The sequence below is a fragment of the Bactrocera oleae genome, chromosome 4 (assembly GCF_042242935.1).
Source record: "Bactrocera oleae isolate idBacOlea1 chromosome 4, idBacOlea1, whole genome shotgun sequence".
Classification (NCBI taxonomy): Eukaryota; Metazoa; Arthropoda; class Insecta; order Diptera; family Tephritidae; genus Bactrocera; species Bactrocera oleae.
In genome coordinates, this window is record NC_091538.1 from 9447164 (window position 1) to 9467337 (window position 20174).

General features: G+C 35.0%; 1 protein-coding gene across 2 annotated transcripts in view; it reads left to right on the forward strand.

Annotated features, from left to right (window-relative positions):
• The window catches only part of LOC106614136 (uncharacterized), a 65931-nt gene extending 56063 nt beyond the window's left edge, over window positions 1-9868 (forward strand). For both annotated transcript variants that reach the window (XM_036375113.2, XM_070108063.1), the window contains one exon: window positions 8851-9868. In XM_036375113.2, coding sequence (XP_036231006.2) covers window positions 8851-9339 — 489 coding nt within the window. In that variant the 3' untranslated portion in view covers window positions 9340-9868. The remainder of the gene's footprint in view (window positions 1-8850) is intronic.
• The last annotated feature ends 10306 nt before the right edge of the window (window positions 9869-20174 follow it).

A 20174-nucleotide genomic window follows, 5' to 3' on the forward strand; every position in this document is an offset into this window, starting at 1 on the left:
ATCCCTTCTCTCCTATATCCTCCACTATAACCAGGATGTTTTTAATGTCACCGCTTGAATTTATTTGTATATGTTTTCAATTTTCTACTGTAGTTATAAGGTCAAGTGAATATAAGTCCATTATTTTTCCAAAACATGACTTTGGTAATCTGTATCGCGTGCTTAAAAAACATTTAAATAAAGCAGGATACAAAAAGAAGCTCAATGTCACATGAGTTAACGCAAAGAAATCGCACAAACCGAATTCTCATCGGCGAATCGCTGTAAAATCGATCCATTTTTGAAACGGATGGTTGAGTTAGGATAGATTAACGTTAGGTTAAGGTTAGGTTAAATGGTCGATCCTAAAAAGGGGAAACTCACTTAGATAATTTAAAACGCCGATCCGTTGTAGTACCAAGAACTCATATACAAGTTCGTCATAAAGACCCTAATAAATCTACAAGCGCTCTGAGCCGGTCTCAAATTTGTTGTGATGCACTTAGGACAACATCAAGCGAAAACGGTCGTGCTCGAATCGCAATGAGCCGGCGATATGGCGAAGTCAATATTGACGGTCAGGCAGATTTTTGCATTTGTTTGGTGGAATCGCCGGGGATTTATCTACTATGAGCTGCTCCCCACCAGCTAAATTTTACTTTGTGCCTCTACGGTCAACAATTGCACCGTTTGAAGGAAGTAATCGCCCAGCAGCGCCCAGTTTTTACCAAAAGGAGAGCAATTGTGTTCCAACAGGATAAAGCCAGTTCACACACACACATCGACTTTTTTTTTTTTAAGTAGGGGGAAGCATCGAAAGCCGAAGTGCGGAACTTTAATCCGCTAAACCATTTCCAACTCTAGACTCTCCCACGGAATCCCACACATCGATAGTGAATCGCCAGAAGCGTTGTAGTCTAAACCTGACACCAAGTGTTCACTACCTGTTCCTGTCTATGGCGAATGATTTTATTGTATTATATTGTAATACAATAGAAAAATTCTGCTAAAAATAAGCTTTTGAAAATAGACCGACCACTTTATTGCCAATTCAAATTCGATTCTTCCAAGACATTAATATCATTAATGAGTTACGAGTATATAAACTCAATAATAATAGATAATTGACTATGTGGGTATCTTAGCGCCTGATACATTCATCTAAAGTTATTCTGGCACGAAATCTTTCGAAACCTGTTTTTCGAAACAGCTGAGTTTGTTTACACCGTTCTAAATCGGATTTATATAGGAGCACTCGATGAGCACAGAATTATTCGGCAAAGTAAAGGAAATAATCGAAAAAACGATTTATTCAGAACATTCACACAAGCTAGAAAGAAAAAGGGTGTCTTGAACTAACTTTTCTGTCCTGCTTTATGCGTGCTTTGAGCAGATTTTTCAATATACACTTAACTGCTCATCATTTATACAGTCTCAAAGTACTCTATTCACTCAAGAAAACACAACACAATTTTACTAATATTTTATGAAACTAATATGCCTGATAGTTATTCTATAAAAACAACAAAAACAAGCAGATAATTGCAGATTTTTTTATGCATTGCATGAGTATGCCTTTCATCAACAACCTTTCATTACAAATAATTCAGTTCCCGGTAAAAAATCTGAAAAGATCACATAAATACTAATGTTTTCCAGTGCACTGTAGTCTAGGGGGAGCGCAAAATTCCTACTTGCACAGCTCATTAACGCACAAAACACAACGTTTACAGCGCAACAAGAACCACAACAAAGCCGCAAAAATATGAATCACGATTGCACAAGCAACCAGCCGTGGTGCCGCCGACACACGCACACGCACACCCAAACGCACCCGCCTTCACTCGCAAAACACACGTACAGCGAAGCGCTGCCGACAATTTGCTTTAATGATGATCACTCATACGCCCCGTTCGCCGTAGGCGATTGTAATTGAAAGCACAACACACGATGTGTGTACAACGGACCAGCACGGGGGATTTAATATTTTTCCGCTTGCCCACACAATTGCTTAAATGCGCCTATAAGCAAACGGGTAAACACAGGGCGGCACAACGGCACACAACGGCATTAAATATTTACAGCAGTGCCTCTTTATACACACATACATATATGGTTATCTACACTTATATACAATATATATATATATTTATATATAATATATATATGTAGAGTTGTGTGAAAAATATGCGCCGATATTTATAGATTGTTGTTGCCAGCACGCCCAAGTAATTTCTATATTTATGAATACATATTTCAAATCCCAAGTGTGAAAAAGCAACAATCGGAAGCCAACCAACCACACGACAACAACAATAATAGCCCCTACAGGCTACGTAAGGTTTAACGAACGTGTAGCTAGAGTAACGTTGAAAAAAAGTTGAAAAGAAGCAACGTATGCGCAACACTGAACCACCTGTTGTACAATTGATAGCGCCGTTGCCGTTGCCACACAGCGGAAATGCAAAAATAAACAGGAACTGTGGGAATTGAGAGATTTTTCAATATGCATACTTTAAATCAGCAGCTCGTTAACTGTACACCAATGAGCTAACAGGCACACATATACTAAAGCATTAATAAAAACCGAGCAATACTTTGCCACTCTAACCTGCCACTAAGGCTCGGCTCTTAATGCGTACGTGTAAATTACATGCGATTAAATTGCGGCAAAACAGCACTTGAAGTAGAAAGTTTTCGCCTCAAAAAACAAAGAAAAAAAAGTACGCAACCACAACCCTCAATAGGCCAGCTGACGACAAGTGAAACAGCCAGCTCGACCTTCACATGCCACAAACAAGTATTTCCGCTGTCACCTAACCTTACTTACTCACCACGCATTCGCTAGCAAAACGCAATCATTGCTCATTTTGTTTGTGTGTGTGTCTAACGCACACGTTCATTTTGCTTGAATTACCAATTCATTTTCGGTGCACAGGTGAGACGTAGCATGAGCGGGCGAATGACCCTTTGTTGGCACACATGTATACGACGATTTATTATACGCACCGAGGTTGCCATTTCATACATTTTATGGCCGACAATGGGCGGCAATAGTAGCAACGACCCTCGTCAAAAAGCTGACCATCGAAGATATCTGGCATTCCGCACAACACACACCTCGCTTTAGTAGAGCATGTTTCCACGGTTTCTTCGTACCTTCAAGTATTAAATCTAAGCGTGTGTAATGCACACACCTCCACACTTGTTTATAAAAATGTATTGCTGTATTTTTTCACACAACGCTCTTATCCTCACACAACGCTCTTATCCTCATCCAAGTCAACCTGATTCCAGTGAGGTGCTCAGCGTTTGTTCGTCCGTTTGTACGACCATCGAGTGACCTTTACTAACTATATGAGTGAAACGTTAGATTTTACTTTGGCGAAGGATAAGTGTCGGAGTGGGACTATCATAAGCTTAAATTAAATAGCCGTGTGCATTCCCGAAATTTTATGCATGATATGGCCTATCAATTTAAGCAGATTTAGTTTGAGTATAATCCCAATTTGCTTTGAAGCACTTAGATTTTGCTCCACAAGTGGATGATACACATTTTTGTGCTTCAAATTATATTAGTACCAAGTATGCTATTGGGCTTCTGGAAACAAATATCACATAATTTATTTTGCTTTCAGATTTCATATTTTTAACCGTTTATCCGGAAAATAGCAAATTCTTAATTATGAACATTGTTATCGCACGTAGATACAGTGTTAATCACTGGGTAAGCAAAACGATACCTCCATTATTAATTTTAAATAAGTTAGAATAATTCGTTATAAATAAGTTTGAATTGATATCTACAAAATGTATATTTTTATGCCGACTGAGAGTTAGAGCGTTGACCGAACTCGATCGAATCAATCACCAACATTAATACCATTATAAATAAATAACTTTGTCGGGCTTATAGCCTCAGTCTCGTCAATTAACTTAGCATTCTAGCGGGCATTCGATTGAAACCTGAAACAAAACACGTCACTGAAGGCCTAACCGATGGACAGGTTACCAATTCGAAAACCAATTTATTAAAATTTTCCAATTCCCCAAAGTGGTTGAGTAAGAATCTCTCAACCAAACTCGCGGAGCTGCTGGCGAGTCACAATTACTGCGTGTAGAGTGGCGTTGACCTAATGGCACATAATTTCTCTCCCATTGGCCAAAGGTGGCCGCTTCTATGTGATTGTTTACTTCAAACGAACCAATGGTTACAATTCACAACCAAATTAAGATTGTGAATGTAGAGGGAGTCTCTGCTAATCTCACCAAACACATTACCAAAACCTTCCTAACCGTCAGTCCTGGTTTAGACATCGTTTGGGCTGTCTCACCACTATGTGTCCTCAACCGTTTTCGCTTGACGTTGTTGTAAGGTACTCATTTTTCATTACCAATAATTAATGGCTTTGGAAATGAATAGATTTTGCAATTCACCAGCGACTCACAGATGGTAATTCAGCCCATGTGGTTTTTTTGCGTTTTATCATGTGGCACCCATACATCGAAACTTTTTTTGTATTCAGCCTTATTTAAATGATTCCAAATGGGTCTTAGCTGCTAGACAACCGAAGCAGTGCTTACATGATGGTTGAACTCGACGGTTTGATTATAATTCAGCGATGCAAATGTTTCTTCCAGTAAATTTTTCAAGTTGCTATAATATTGTACTACAAACTCGGATCACACGGGATTTAGGCGCTTACGACTGAACATCAATTTTGCCAGCACATTCCTTATAAAGGAGCTTTCGCCTCAAAGCGGCTACCACAATTTCTAACAAGCTTTTGCTGAAAGATTTTTTCTTTATCTAACAAGAAACACACAAACACATACGCTGAGAAGTTAAAACTTTGTATTTGCAAGTACTTACTTTTATTTTTAGCTCTTCGTATGTCCGTATGTATTTACGTTCTGGCACACGTATTGTATGTATTTGCAAATATTTGCCTACATTCATTATTTGCGACCACACATCCAATTTCGTTCGTCATGGCATTGTTCCTTTTGCATCCATTTATAGAATGTGTGCTCTTTTTTGTTAGTCCATCCCTTGTGTTTATCCACATCAGTGGACCACTTTAGTTACTCGTAACTTTCTGGCAACTGCCAACTTACATTTCTTTTACCTGTAAAAGGCTCGTAATTCTTCGAAGTGTGCTCAACCACATTTCACCTCTTGACATTCCTGCCTCTCGGTTACTGTCCATTTGTTGCTGCGAATTCCGTTGCGGCTATGCTTACGATCCTTTGTTTAACAAATAGTATGTGTGCTCATCCATATCATACATATGGATACGTACATATGTACATACGTATGTAGGTATCTACAGACTACTTGTATATCTACTTAGAAAGCTTTTGAGAGCCGAGAAGCAACTTGCAGGAAAAAATTAAGCAATGCAGCAACAAAATTACTATGCGTTTCATAAGTGATAACGGTAAAAACTCTCTAATATAATACTTACATTGCCATCGCTGTCTGTCCGACGCTAAAACTGGCATCAAAGTCATACACTACTCCAAGTCCTCGAAGCAAAGCTACAGAGTCAAACTTGTCTAACCGGATTTAAAATGGATTAGTTAAGCAATGCAAAGCAAATAGAACGTTAACGTTCAGATTTCCTAAAGGGTCATAAATGCGTGTAAATTTGTGTACGCGCTTGTCGAAACAGATGTGTGAATATGAACTATTGTAGGCTACTTCTTTCTCCACTTCTATGTCAGTGCGCTTAGCCTTGGTGCAGCGTAAGTACCTGATAACGCTAGGAATTTGAGTAGAAAACAAAAGAATAAGTCTAAAACAGGCTTTCTGAAATTCATTCAAGAAGCTAAGTTAGATGTATGTGCAAATTCGAAATTGATAAAAAGGGGCTCACTCACGACAATGGCAAGTGAAAACGATCGTGGTCGAATCGCCATGAGCCGGCGATAGCGATGGCCAAGTCAGCAATGACGGTCAGAAAGACGAAAAAGGTTCTTCTTTCGAACCTATACTGTCAACAATTGGGCCGTTTGAAGCAAGCAATCTCCCAGAAGCAGCCAGTTTTGGTCAATAGGAGGGGAATTGTGTTCCAACAGTACAACGCCCGATCATACACATCGATAGTGACTCGCTAACACCAAAAGGGGCTTCAAATAAAGTGATCTATACAAGGCGACACGGGAGATCAGAAAACGATTAGCGAATTGTGGTAAAATCTATAAAAAGCTAGCAGGCGCTTATAAAATAAGACCAATTGAAGACCTCATGAATATTTCAAAGTACAACAACAATAAAAACAAAGAATAATAAATACTTGTATGTTGATGATTTATAATATCGTTAATTTACGACTAAGAACTCATGGCTGTTAGACTATCTTACTAATTTCGTAGAAAAATTTTATCAAACAAATTAAATGTTTATTATCTCTAGCATATGAATACACAAAATTATACGCAGAATACAAATACTCGTATAACAACAAATGCCTGAAAATGCTCGATATATTATACATGCCAATTAAAACAAAAGCAACAATTAAATGGCATTCTTTACCGCAAAGCCCGCATAAGGGTGGAAAACCAATTGTGCTCGAATGGATTGTTGTTATTGCCTTTATTTTAATTGCATGGCGCAATTATTGTTATTGGTTTTGTAATTGTACTTATACCTATGTAATAAAAAAAGCCCATTCAGAAATTGTGGAATATATTATAGACAAACCAAATTTTTTATAAAAAAATTGTGTTGGATTAATTAATAAGATTTTGATGCAAGAAAGGAAATGTTGAATTTTTCTTTAAAACATGTTTTTGTTTTTGAAAATGATAAAGTTTTTTGAAATATAAATTTTTTGTAAAGAAAACTTAGCTAAGCTATCTGATTATAGAATAACGGGTAATCCAAGTAGTGTTACTTTTTTCAATAGCTTTTCAATATGTGTGATATTTCAGTGAGTGTGTTCTTAACCACCAGCTCAATATAAATGACGAAAATATTTTTTTTTTATATAAAATTTGGTAACACCTGAAATTATGCCCACGGCTTTGATATTTGAAAATTGTAAGAGTATAAAATGTTCGGTTACAGCCGAGCTTTGCCCTTCTTTACTGGTAAACCTACACATATTCGCCATACTGGCCGCTTAATTTAACTTGCAATGCTAGAAAACTTAATTTTCGCACAGTTGTGCACGCAATCAATTTTAAAATAGCAACTATAACAACAACAAAAACAACAGCGTTAGGGTTGCAAAAATTACTTTGAAGTCTGATTGGCAAGTAAATTATCGCTTAAAAATAGGTACGAACACATACACACAAAACATAATAATCCCGTTGTTTAGCGCGCTTATATAAATATATGTACTTACGTACTATATATAGTATATATTATATCGTATATACACATGTTGATTAAAAAACAAGAAAAGCGCCTTTTATATATTGTACTATGCTTTAATAATCTGATCTAAACCGTTTCTCCGGAGATGGCACCATTGCCTTAGACAATAATCCATGCCAAATTTCTGGAAGATATCCCGTGAAAGAGAAAAGCTTTCCATACAAGCACTTTATTCCGATCGTTCAGTTTGTATGGCAGCTATATCCTATAATGGTTCGAAATATTGGAATGATATATATCGAGATACGTATATATTTTTTCACCTATCACTAATTTTCCCTTATTTTCTGGCTTCAAAGTGGAGCGAAAGCTCATCAAAATGAGCCTTTGAATTCTGTTTCTGTACTCTTGTAGAATATGAGCAAAATTCACACGCAGTTCATTGAAGAGGTGATGAATGCGACGACAGCATTCTGCCAAACTGGAACGATTACATTAATCACAACAAGCGTGCCTCTATCTTGAGCAACAGAGCGAAAGCTCCGTTTGAGCTTTCACGTGTGCAGTTGCGCAGCTTTTGTGCTTTTACGCGCACAGTTTAGATCTAGTCATACTATATCAAAAAGTAAACATTTGACCAGGTTTTGTGCTTACACTTGCTAACAACGAATTATAAAGCAAACAAGATTCCTGCGGAATTTCGTAGAGGATATCTAAGCGCTTTCGAAATAACGCTTTGTGAAAATGAGCAGTAGCATAACGTTGTTAGAATTAACATTTTCTGTGCACTTGATTTCTGGACAGCAACAAAAAACAGGAATGGCAAGTAATAACTATAAACGCACGTTTTACGTTTGTGTAAGTATTTGCCATTACTTTCAAAGGGTGCCAAACTAGCAAGCAATTTGTTACTCACATTCTTTCTAATGTTTTCACATTCTTCATAATTGCCTCAAATTCTGCTGAAATGCATAAGAGCTTCCATCAAAAATTTGCATTTTATTAAATGCCAACGCTGCTCATGGCGTAAAGAGCGAACAATCATTCACAAAAAGGATTGTAAAATCAGGACGAAACCAATGCAAAAGAAAACTGAAGAACGTGACATTTGCCTTTTATACGAAAATTTTAATTTCGATTTTCAATTAAACACCAATGGCAATTTCCACAAAATAAACTTTCGTCGCTGCTTTTGTTTCTCAACAGTATGGCATACACGCGCTTGTCATGCATGCCAGGCGGTGTAGGCGGGGTAGGCGCACTGCTTTATGCGATCCCACTAAGAAATCGATAAAGTGCACTACGCGTTTGGGGGATTCGTAAAGTTTGCAATTGTGACGGCGTTGACAATTACATGCGCACTTGAAGCGTAACATAGCGCCGGCGGCCATCATGTCACAACCACAGCACCACCATTTTGCTCCTCATATTATACCCGGCTCGCTTTGTATAGCTCACTATGACTGCATTGATTTTAACACTAGGCTAGATTTTGTACAATACTTACAATACTCATTTGGTTGCCATTCGTTTACTTGCAGATTCTCCTCTACCCGGAAGAGGGTTGGGCGCGTACAGCCTCCTCCAGTTACTGGACCATTACACCTTGTTGGTGGCAACCGAATCGCTGTCGCATTGAAGAGTTTACCGGCACACAACGGCAATCGACCAAAGCCAAAATGATGCCGCTCGAACAGAAGGGTTCGCTACTCATCGCTGGACATTTTCGCAGCAAAAAGTCATTGACTGGCGGCAGTCCGTTGGGCGGCCGAACTTGTATGGATTGTGTTGATGATGGTGATGGTGGTGTTGGTGTTGATGGTGCGGCTGCTGGTAAAGAGCAGGAAATTGACGAATTCAAACTGTATCTGACTTCGAATATCTCGATGGAGGACTACAATATGGGCTACTGTTTGACCGGTTTCGTGGAGCGACGCTGCCATCAAACCAACACATACCAAATGACCCACTTCGCCGTCATCAAACGGCAATGGCCGTCCATTAGCAGTGCAGATGCAAAGTCAACGTAATTAAATCAAAAACTTTTACATTATATTTATTTATACATAGTGCGAGGTACTTACAAAGTTTGAACGGCAAAAGTGTGCGCAAGTGTAGTATGTTTGTATGTGTTTAGCTTTGTAAGCCATGTAGAGATAATTGAGATTAAGCTAAGTGTTGGCATAGCTTTAGAGAATTAAATAGGCAGAGTTGCAAAGTACGATACGTTGTTAAGTAGTAGTTTTAGGCAAAGGCAGTCTACTTTTAGGCGCTAAACATGCAGCAAACGACAGTCGTCCTTAAATATGCACCGACATTGTTATTCGTTACTGCTATGCGGGCATGCAAATAATTTGAAATTTATGTAAAATCCTTTTTTGTTCTATCAAACACTACTTGACAGCTATTTTGTGTTAAAACAATCGAAAATTTACACAAAATTTAACAATGCTTGAACAAACTGCGGCATGCCAATACTGAATATTAAAAATCTGCCTGCAAGCGCGTAAAATCAGTATTTTTCATTTCATTTTACAATGTAATCGTATTGAAAAATAACAAAATTTTCAACGAAAAATAAAAACGCCAAATGTCACAGCATATCCGCAGGCGCTGCAGTTTTAAATACATAATAATGACGCAGCTAAATATGAAAATATTTCAATAAAATCGATAGCACGTGGAAATAACATGGCAAATAGTGAAGATGAGTTGCCACGCCCACTTTGCTGCGTCCCACTTTTGCCAATGCAGTTTAAGCGTTTATTTAATATACGTTGGCAGCGCTAAAATATTATTCCCGCTGCTGCTTCGAAATGTAACACGGACTGTTCATTTATTTATATTAAAAACGATACGAAAATAATCATACTTTGAATATTAAACAAAAAAAAAAAAATTTTCAGTTTATATGAAATCGCTTTAAGTGCATTCACGTGAAATTTATAACCAACTGTAATTATTTAAAAATGTGTGCTCAATATGAAGAGCAATAGAAAAGACAAGCAGTTATTGTTAAAATACCCAATCAAATTTGTTCGACAGTTTTTCAAATATTTTTATAAACGTGTGTTTTTTTAGACATGTGGTTTTGAATGAAGCAACACTTTTTTCTGAATTGGTCTTTTTGTCAGCTGTTACTTGAATTATACTCAGTTTGATTTGACATTTCGTAAGGAACAGACTTACTACGGAATAACGTTTGCAAATCCTGTAAATTTTTTACCAAAATATTGCTTCTAGCGCTACGACCATTTTTCGAAGATACCATTTTTTTCGAAGATACCACTTTGACCGCTTATAGCACCTGTCATATAAGCTTGGACAAAAAATAATATACACCATTGAAATGAGAGGAATACTTGGTTGTTTTGGAAAAAAACTTACATGCTGTAGCTAATAATTGTGTTTTTGAAAAGCTCAGTTTCGAAATTCGAAGACAAATATCTTGATTTTTAGCGCCATTTTTGAAAAACGGGGAAATTATATAATATAATATTATATATACTGCATCGAAATGAGAGGACAACTTGAATGTTGCCAAGGACCTTAGATAAACTGTAAATAACAATTGTGTTTTCAATAAGCTCCGTTTCGAAATTCGAAAAACGGAAAATTATTATTTTTTTTTACTTTGGACTTAGTTTGTCGAAAAAAATTGGTTTGGTCCAATGCCCAACCGAGTGCTTTACAGCGTAATGATGATAATAATTCGAATTCGAATTCGAACTTCTATTGCATCCAAATTGCGATTCTTAAAAGCTCAAATTTGATATGTTAGTATGCAAAACCATTTATGAGTGTCGTTTGTGTTATTAAAGCTTTCCTTCTACGAAAAAAGGGTGTTAATATACAGACAGAAATTGTAAATTTATAACATTTTTTCTAACTTTCATTTATTTTTTACTTGACTAGCAGGCCAGCAATGAACACAAAAATTCGTGGCATTGCTCGCATGCCAGCAGGAAGTGTTGATTTAAGCTCTTTTGCACAGAACCATAATCAAATGCGAAGATTGCCTGCCAAGTGAAGTGTGATATTGAAATTTGCCAATAAACGATTGAGTCGCACTAGAAACTGTAAATGAGAGAAATACACATGAAATCGTTTGTAGCATATAGAAAGTAGGCAATAGCGTATGCGCAGATAAATGTCACGCAGCGCAAAAAAAAAGTATGCTTGAAATGTGTATGGCTTCAAAAATGTAAAAATTTTAGTTTACTAAGTTTGCCATGAAGTTTGTAATAACCAGAAGGATTAGTCGGATACTCCACAAAGTATATACATGTACAATAAGTCTATCTCTCTGTATATACGTGTAGCAATCTAAACTGTTTTGCAAATATCGATCTGAAATTTTTTACACGACTTTTGCTCCCAAAGTAACTGCTCATTGGTCAAAACCGACCATTATAAGTTATAGCGGCTATACACACCTACACGTTTTTGTAGGAATTTGTTTTATTTCGCACGATATCTTCACGAAATTTGTCTTAGATTATTTCCCAAGCCAACGCTACATTCTCCCAACATACAGTTCAGATCGGTACAATATTACATATAGCTGTCATACAAACTGATCGTTGAGAATGAAGTCCTTGTATGGAAAACTTTTTGGTTTGACGAGATATCTGCACGAAATTTGGCACCAATTATTTCCCAAGGCAATGCTATAATTTCCGAACATATCGTTCAGATCGAACCATTATTGCATATAGCTGCCATACAAACTGACAGGCTAAAATCAAGTACTTGTATGGAAACATTTTTGTTTGTGCAGGGTATTATAGCGTCAGTGCAGCCGATGTTAAAGTTCGTTTTTTTTTTTTTGGTTTTCGGCAATTATTCGTGGAAATTCAAATACGACTTTTACCAACAACATTCCCGCATAGTAAGAAAGAAATACAATTTGTGCAAAGATTTGCTTAAGAAACCAGCAATTAAAAAAAAACACACACACACACACAAAAGCATTGCAGCAAGCATTTTCTAGTATTTACACATACATATGTACATCCAAAGGCTAACTTTATATCTTAATGTACTCGTAGTAAACCGTAGACGCTATAAAACAAACTAACAAATTAACATATATTATATATGCAAATGAAGACTTTATTAGAAACCAAAGAGAATACTGTCCAACTGTGCTAGTGCAACGCGAGAAGTTCAAGCAGAAGAATATATCAAAATTTCGTCCATTAAATTGGAGCGCGAACACAATGGCAACACTGCAAACGCATCACCAACACCGCCACAACAACAACAACTCCTTGCAAACACTACGCTTCACTACCTCACCGCTATACGCTCGCACCTACGGCGACCTTACCCGACACACACCGCTCCGCGCTACAACACACTCACCAACGACAACAACAACAACCACAACATGCGTTCGACACCCAAAAGCACACAGCGTTGCATTTTGCCAGACAAATCCGCTCCAATTAAATACCTTAATAAGCGTAAAATTAAAACTTCAATCAAAATAATAAAAAAAAAAACAACAAAAGCAAAAACAAAAAGAAATGCAAATGCAAACACAAAAACAAAGCTACTCGCAACTAACTATGACTAACGATTAATCAAAATCTTTATAATTATTTGTCGCAAAAAATGCGCAACATAAATGATGCCAGCAAATAAGCAGATAATTAAAAAGTAGAAATGTCAACTTTTGTTAAAAAGAAAAAAACAATGAAATTAATTTTTTTTATGTGCGCATGTGTATGTTCCGTAGAATAAAAATTTTGCTTATACCACTGTCAATGTGTATGTAACGCGTGCACAAACACACAGCATACAACGTAGTCGGCTTAAACAGTTAGAAGCACCACACATATACACATTTACATATAAGTATAATATATTATACTACATTTATTTATATATATATTATATATAATGTGCTTTCGTATGAAATTATGTATTTTTAGGCTTATACGCCTGTTTGTATGTAGTTGCCATTTGCCAATTTGTATTCGTGTTTATTATATGCATAAGTATGTGTGTGTACGTGTAAGCGCTTTGTGTAATTTTATAGCAAACATAAAATCAATTTAAAAATAGTAAATAGCAAACAAGTTGCGACAAAAACCAAGCATTCAGTGTCAGTACCTGCAAATATTCAGAATATATTGTAAAGTAAAATGAAAATGATTGAGTCAGTTTTAACGCTCAGTTAAATTAAGATATTTATGTAATTAGCTACTATAAACACGTGTATTTATTATTGAAAGTAAGCTTTTTTTCACAGTTTGCAATACGCAACCAAAATTGGTTTTGAAATCAAAGCTGTAAAAGTTTTTATCATTTCAGCAAAAGTACTTATATATTTTCAAATTTTTGCTGGCGAAAACCATAATATTAATTTCAAAATTGTTTTTAGTAAAATTAATTAATTATAATTATTTTAATAATTAATAACTTAAATAATTAAATCAAATTAATTATGATAAATTATAATTATTAATTATTTATTTTTAATGAAATTAACTTATTAATTAATTATGATTATTAATAAGTAGTAATTATTTATTTTTAATTAGATTCAGTTATTAATTAATTAATTAAGTATTTTAATTAAATTAATTACTATAATTTGCATTCGGTAATTAAATTAGAGTAATTAATTAATAATTAAACAAAATAAATTAATTAACTAAATTAAAGTAAAATTAAAGTTTACTTAATTCTATTAATTATTAATTAAAAATAGAATTGAGTAAATTTAATTTTTACTTAAATTAAATACTTTTTATTAATGTTAAGTTTTACTTCATTAAAGTTAATAATTTATTAAAGAATATAACTAAGTAAAATTTTAGTGTAATTAATTACTTCAATCTAGTTATTTAACTTCTTTAATTTAATTAAATAAAAGTAATTAATTAATTTAAATAATTGATTTAATTTATTTTATTTTATTGACATAATTTAGTTATCAAATTAGAGTAATTAATTAATAATTAAATATAATAAATTCATTAACTAAATTAAAGTAATTAATTAAATATAAAGTTTACTTAATTATATTAATTACTAAAAAGAAATAGAATTAAGTAAATTTAAATTTTACTTAAATTAAATATTTTTTATTAATGTTAAGTTTTACTTCATTAAAGTTAATAATTTATTAAATAATATAATTAAGTAAAATTTTAGTGTAATTAATTACTTCAATCTAGTTAATTAACTTCTTGAATTTAATTAAATACAATTAATGAATTAATTTAAATAATTGATTTAATTTATTTTATTTTATTGAAATAATTTAGAATTAATTTAATTTAACATAATTACTTAACTTAATTATTTTCTTTAATTTAATTACTTAATTGATGCAATTGATTATTTTAATTTAATGACTTAAAACAATTTACATTACTTAATTAATTGAATTAATTAATTGAACCTAAATTCAGCAAGTCAGTTATCGAAATCTTTTTCTTTGATCCTAATTTTAAACAATTAAGTTGTGTAATTTCGTTCACCTCTCAACATTAAAGATGTCAAATTTTACGTTAAAGTTGTGAGTTACCAGATTGCAACACCAATGTTGCCAAATCCCTGAGAGCAGAGCTAAATAATGTTTCAAAACGCATTAAGAGCTTTGTAGGACTTAAACGCAAGTTAATTTCAGGCATTGAATCTAATAGCAACGCATTACATAAATACAACGCATAACGTTTATTAAATGTATTGTGTTATTTTAATATGAATTAAGTCGGTACTAACTGGCCTGCCGAAAGCTGCTTTCTAAACTCAAATAATTTTTCAATAAATCATCGCATCAAAATAATTATTTTACATGTTGTCATTATCAAATTTATTGCGTTAAAAAAACACTTGAAAACCAAATCAATTTTGGTGATAAATTTAGGAGCAAGTTTTTCTGCCGAAACGCATAAGTATCTGAATAGAATTTACATAAATATTTTCATATGAGCGGAGAATGTGAAGAAATGTGCAACCAGAGTATTTTGTAAAATATTTTCAATGGCTTAGTGATTGTATTGTTAAATGTCAAAATTTCTACTTAATTGTGCTAGAACTTTATGAAAACATTTCAGCTATTTACACAAATAAATGCAAACAAACCAAAAGAGCTTCTTATATATAATAAAAAAATAATTTACTGTACTATAAAAAAAAATTACAATAAATACAACAAAAACATATTTATCTTTACACGCAGCTTCAAGCTGATTAGTATATAAGTGCAGCTAAAAATAAAATCTTCAACAAATATTTTAGTGTATACAAACAAAAACAACAAATATAAGAGTTTGTGTGCATAAATTTATTGAAAGCCAAGTATTTCAAATATTTAAGCATAACAAATACAAAAACAAATAATCAAATGTTATTTGCAGCTAACGCAGAAACTGTATAGATATGTAAGCTAAATTTCAAAATGCTCATAAAAATGCTCAATTGCAATTAATTAGGACGCTTCTGCACATAAGACAATTTAGAAATTTGCAATTAAGAAAATTGCTTACGATAAAAAACGCAAAGTATTACTAACAGATACGCAAAGACCGATTTATGTCAATAAAGTTTGAAAACTAAAACTTGTATGCGTTTCATTTTTTGTAAAACTAACAAATAATATTAAAAGTGACTTTTCACCAGCGTCTCTTGAGACGAATTTTTCACCAGCAAATCATTTGCCCTAGACAAAATTAGGTAATAAACACTTGGTACCAGATCCGGACTATAAAGTAGCTGCATAAGACCCTCGCAAACAAGCTCCCGGAAAGCTGACTGGTTCTGTGCAATTTTTTCTTTCAGAGGGTCAATTATTGACATTACAGGTCCAAATTAAGACTTTGGCCATAGAGGAGCAGCTGAGTATGGTAGACGACTGTCGGCCAATCCCAGCAAACACGAAGCAAAACTTCCCAACTGTCCATCGTGGCTTGAACACTGCTTGCACCGGCTCATCGCGATTCCACCACGTCCAATTTTGCTTGATGCTGTCGAAAGTAAACCAGTTTTCATCATCGGTAATCACCAGTAACCATTCGCTTCAGAAATTGATCGATTTTGTTGCGATTCTACAGCGATTCTTAGATGGAAATTCGGATTCTATGAAGTTGGCAAGCCAAGCAGTGCTTTTCGATCGTCCGTCTGTCAGAATGAGAGATTTTCATTATTTATTTATTTTTAATATTATTTTATAAAAATTTTCGACAGTTGGTAGGTATTCCAGAGCGTAGTGCAACTTTAACAGCAAAATGGCCGAATTGGAATCGATGAAACCAAAATTGCGCGTAGTTGGCTGTTACAGTATTAGGACCAAAAACCTGTCTTGCGTGTTCAGCTTTATCGAAGCAAACTGTAAAATATGAAGTATTTTCTCTTTACTGGTGCCCGTCTTTGATGCGTACTCAAATAATACTGAGACAAAAACGAGTCTTGTGCTGTCTTCCTCGAGGCTGTATTCCTCAGTGATATCAATTTCACAAAATTTCACTTTTCCCAAAACAGTTTGAGTTCATTTTAAAATGCTATTTACTTTATGGCGTAACTCCTTTCATCGTAACCATAATGGTATGGGCATCATGCGTTGCTTCAAACGAAATAATATTTTCCAACGAAACATTAATATTGTTAAAGGAATAATAATTTTTGCCAATCTGGTGCTATTTACTCCCTATTCATATTTCATCTTTCATCGCTGTCCTTCTTTACCGAACGCAATAAATTCAGCTCATTTGCATTTTTATTGATTCCAGACGGACAATCAAACGCAAACAATAGGCATGGAAAAATCATTTAATGATATGAAAAACTGGATATAAAGCAATAATGAGAAATGCAAGTATGGAGTTAATAAAAGTGGTTTGTTTTTTATGGAAATACCGAGCGAATGGCGAACAAAGCGAAACAAAGAATATTATTCCAAGTGTTTTTTATCTTTTGAGCGGATATTATTACTTAAATCGAACCATTCGAGCAAATTACAATAACTAAAAGAAAGCATTTCAGCAAAAGGTTGCAACAAAATGAGTTAACAACAAATTTTCTTCTTTTACGGTATAATCGACATTCGTACCGGAGCCTAGAGGGCTTGTTGGTTAACAATTTGGTTCGAGCAACAACAGGCTACTCATATTAGTGACCGAACGAGTACAGGTGTATTAACGCTGGACGATTTTTTGAGCTTTTTATATCGGTCGAACATGTCTTTCAGTATTGTGATTATATCTTTAATTATTTTAGATAAACAGAAAACGTTCCACATATAATGTTGTGAAATGCGATCGAGGTTATAGTCCTTGGCCAGAAACCTATAAATCGAGTCGTTTAAAATTTGATTTTATCTACTAATAGTTTATTTTTGGGCTTTGTCTCACTCTCATGGTTGGGTTCGGTTCAAACATTTCTGTGAAAGTTCAAGTCCGTTAATTATGTAGCTAATTAGTAGAAAGCTACGAGTTTTTTGTTCATAACAAAACTAATTCGTGTCCCTAAATAAATTAACATTACAACTCTTACGAGAGTACAACCGAATCGTTTGGTGGTTTAGCTACTGATATTATATAAGTGGTACACTGCACGAGTGCTTTAAACTTAAAGTCAAAAAATTTAATTTTTTCAAAAATCAAGCTCAATAACTAATCCATAAATTTCATTGAAGAATAATAAATTTAATACTTTAAGGAGAGTGTTCACAACCAAAATCTGCTTCAAAAACTTGAAGATTATTTAAAAGCAAAAAACAAACTCCAAAACTCTAAAAGCAGGCAATCTTCAACTCATTCCTAACACCGAATTCTGCTGACAAGCATCCTGCAACACTTCATCTTCATAAATATTGTACAATAATATGCGCGCATACTCGGCAACTAGGAAAACTTGCTTGGCACTGTCACAATTCATTTCAAGCGCCTGCAATATGTGTATCATTGTGTGTATGTAAATGAAAGGATCTAACCTGAATCAAAGGAGTGCGAAACTGTGCCGGAAAGTCTGCTGAGGGCGGGAAATTGCGCGTGCGACACTAATAAGAAATTCTGTGAACTTTGCAAATTTTCTATCATTAATTTTCCGCCAACTCCCAGCATTATCCTGTAGGTTGTTTGGGTAGTCTAACATTATTGCCTGACTGACTGTGCAATTGCCAAACTCCTTGCGCCTAAAAGCGCGCACACACGCCGATACAACGCAATGCCAACTACGCCCACAAGAGTCGAAGCATAAATTTTTCATTGCCTGTCAGCAACTGGAGCAGGCAATAATTGTCAAGCTATTTGAATCACACCCCGTACATACCGACGTTCCCCACCGCCGCAGCCACATCCGCATCCGTTTACGTCTACTAAGCGCTGATGGCTGGTGGTCCGTGGGGTACGTGCCGTCGCATGATAAATCACATCGCCAATGAGTTACTTTGTTAGTTGCGCCGAATATACAAAACTTGTGTCTTTGCTGCGAAGTTCAACGAGATTTGCATTGGAAATGGAAATATGACGGTAAAAATATCATTCCGCAACGCAAGCGCTACTAGGTTTGGCGAATTTATTAAAATTTATAATGATTTCGCCGCGCAAAATATTGCTAATACATACAGACGTACTAGAACTTAGGCCTACCAATGTAGCGGAAATTGGCAACAAATAGCACAGCAAAACAAGGAAACGGAAATTACCAGCAAAAGTGTTCGACCGCCCTATACCAGCGAAATAGCAGTTGTTGCACCTTAGAGAAACCTTACACCCCAAGGAAAGCTAAAATTTAAATTTTCTGCTGTTATTTGATATTTTTCAGATGATGTTCGCCAACAAAAGCCATAAATTCTCAATCTCGTTTATGTCGGTTGATAGCGCAGGTGGTTCGATTAAGTGCAGGCAAAGCCATATCAGCCAGACCTGCTCGATGTTCGATCTGTGTATTTGGTCGTTATCCTGGTAGTAAAGAAAATCAGGACTGTCGCCACAACACAAAGAAGCGGTTGCATGAAATAAGCTCCCAGCTAAAATTTTGCCAGTTTGCCGATTTTTGTCCGTTTTCTGAAAATAGTGCTCTGCTTGCTACATTACTATACCAGCTGTGTACCACTGTGTACAGTATGTATGTATTCCTGCTCCGTTGAAGGTAAAAACTATCATATCAGTCAAAAGGGTTGTGACCACTAGTTTCTAGAAGTCACGAGGAGTGCTCTACATTGAATACCTGCTGAGGGACAAAACGCTCACAGAGCCCTGTGTCGGCCAAATTATTGCTCTAATTCGGTGCTAAAAAAACCCGTTCCAAACGGACGAAGTAAAACGTATTCCTTTAGGCTACGAACTGTGGTTCCATCTACCCTGATTTCCAGAGTTGACCCTGTTTAAATTATTTTTTCTTCAAAGCTTGAAAAATACATTCGCCGCGCAGAAATTCGTGTCGAATGAGCTGGTTGTAACGCCGACGGTGCGGAAAGAAAGTGATTATGTTTCAATATCAAAGGAATCTAGAATCCAATTTTAATATAAATAAATTTTGAAATAAACTTGTTAGATCTTCAGAAAAGACCTTAGTAGGAAAATACTTCAAAAGTATGTACAATTTAAAATTGGGCTCAGAAATTCCAACTTTATCTGATTAGTGAATGGTAGTCCTATACAACATTTTTGTGAACTTTCGAACTGTGTCAGAACTTAATCAGGTATTGGAACCAATTTATTCTCTCAGTCCTGTTGATTGCCGAAAATTGCTCCACGAGTAAAATATTTTGTAATCTGGAATACGATTATCTTACATTCAATGCACGGACTTATATTGAGTTAATTTCGCTAGACTATATATTAGATATTATATGTTAATACTGACGCTTTATGGAAGTGCAGCTGAAGCCAAGAGCGACAAATTA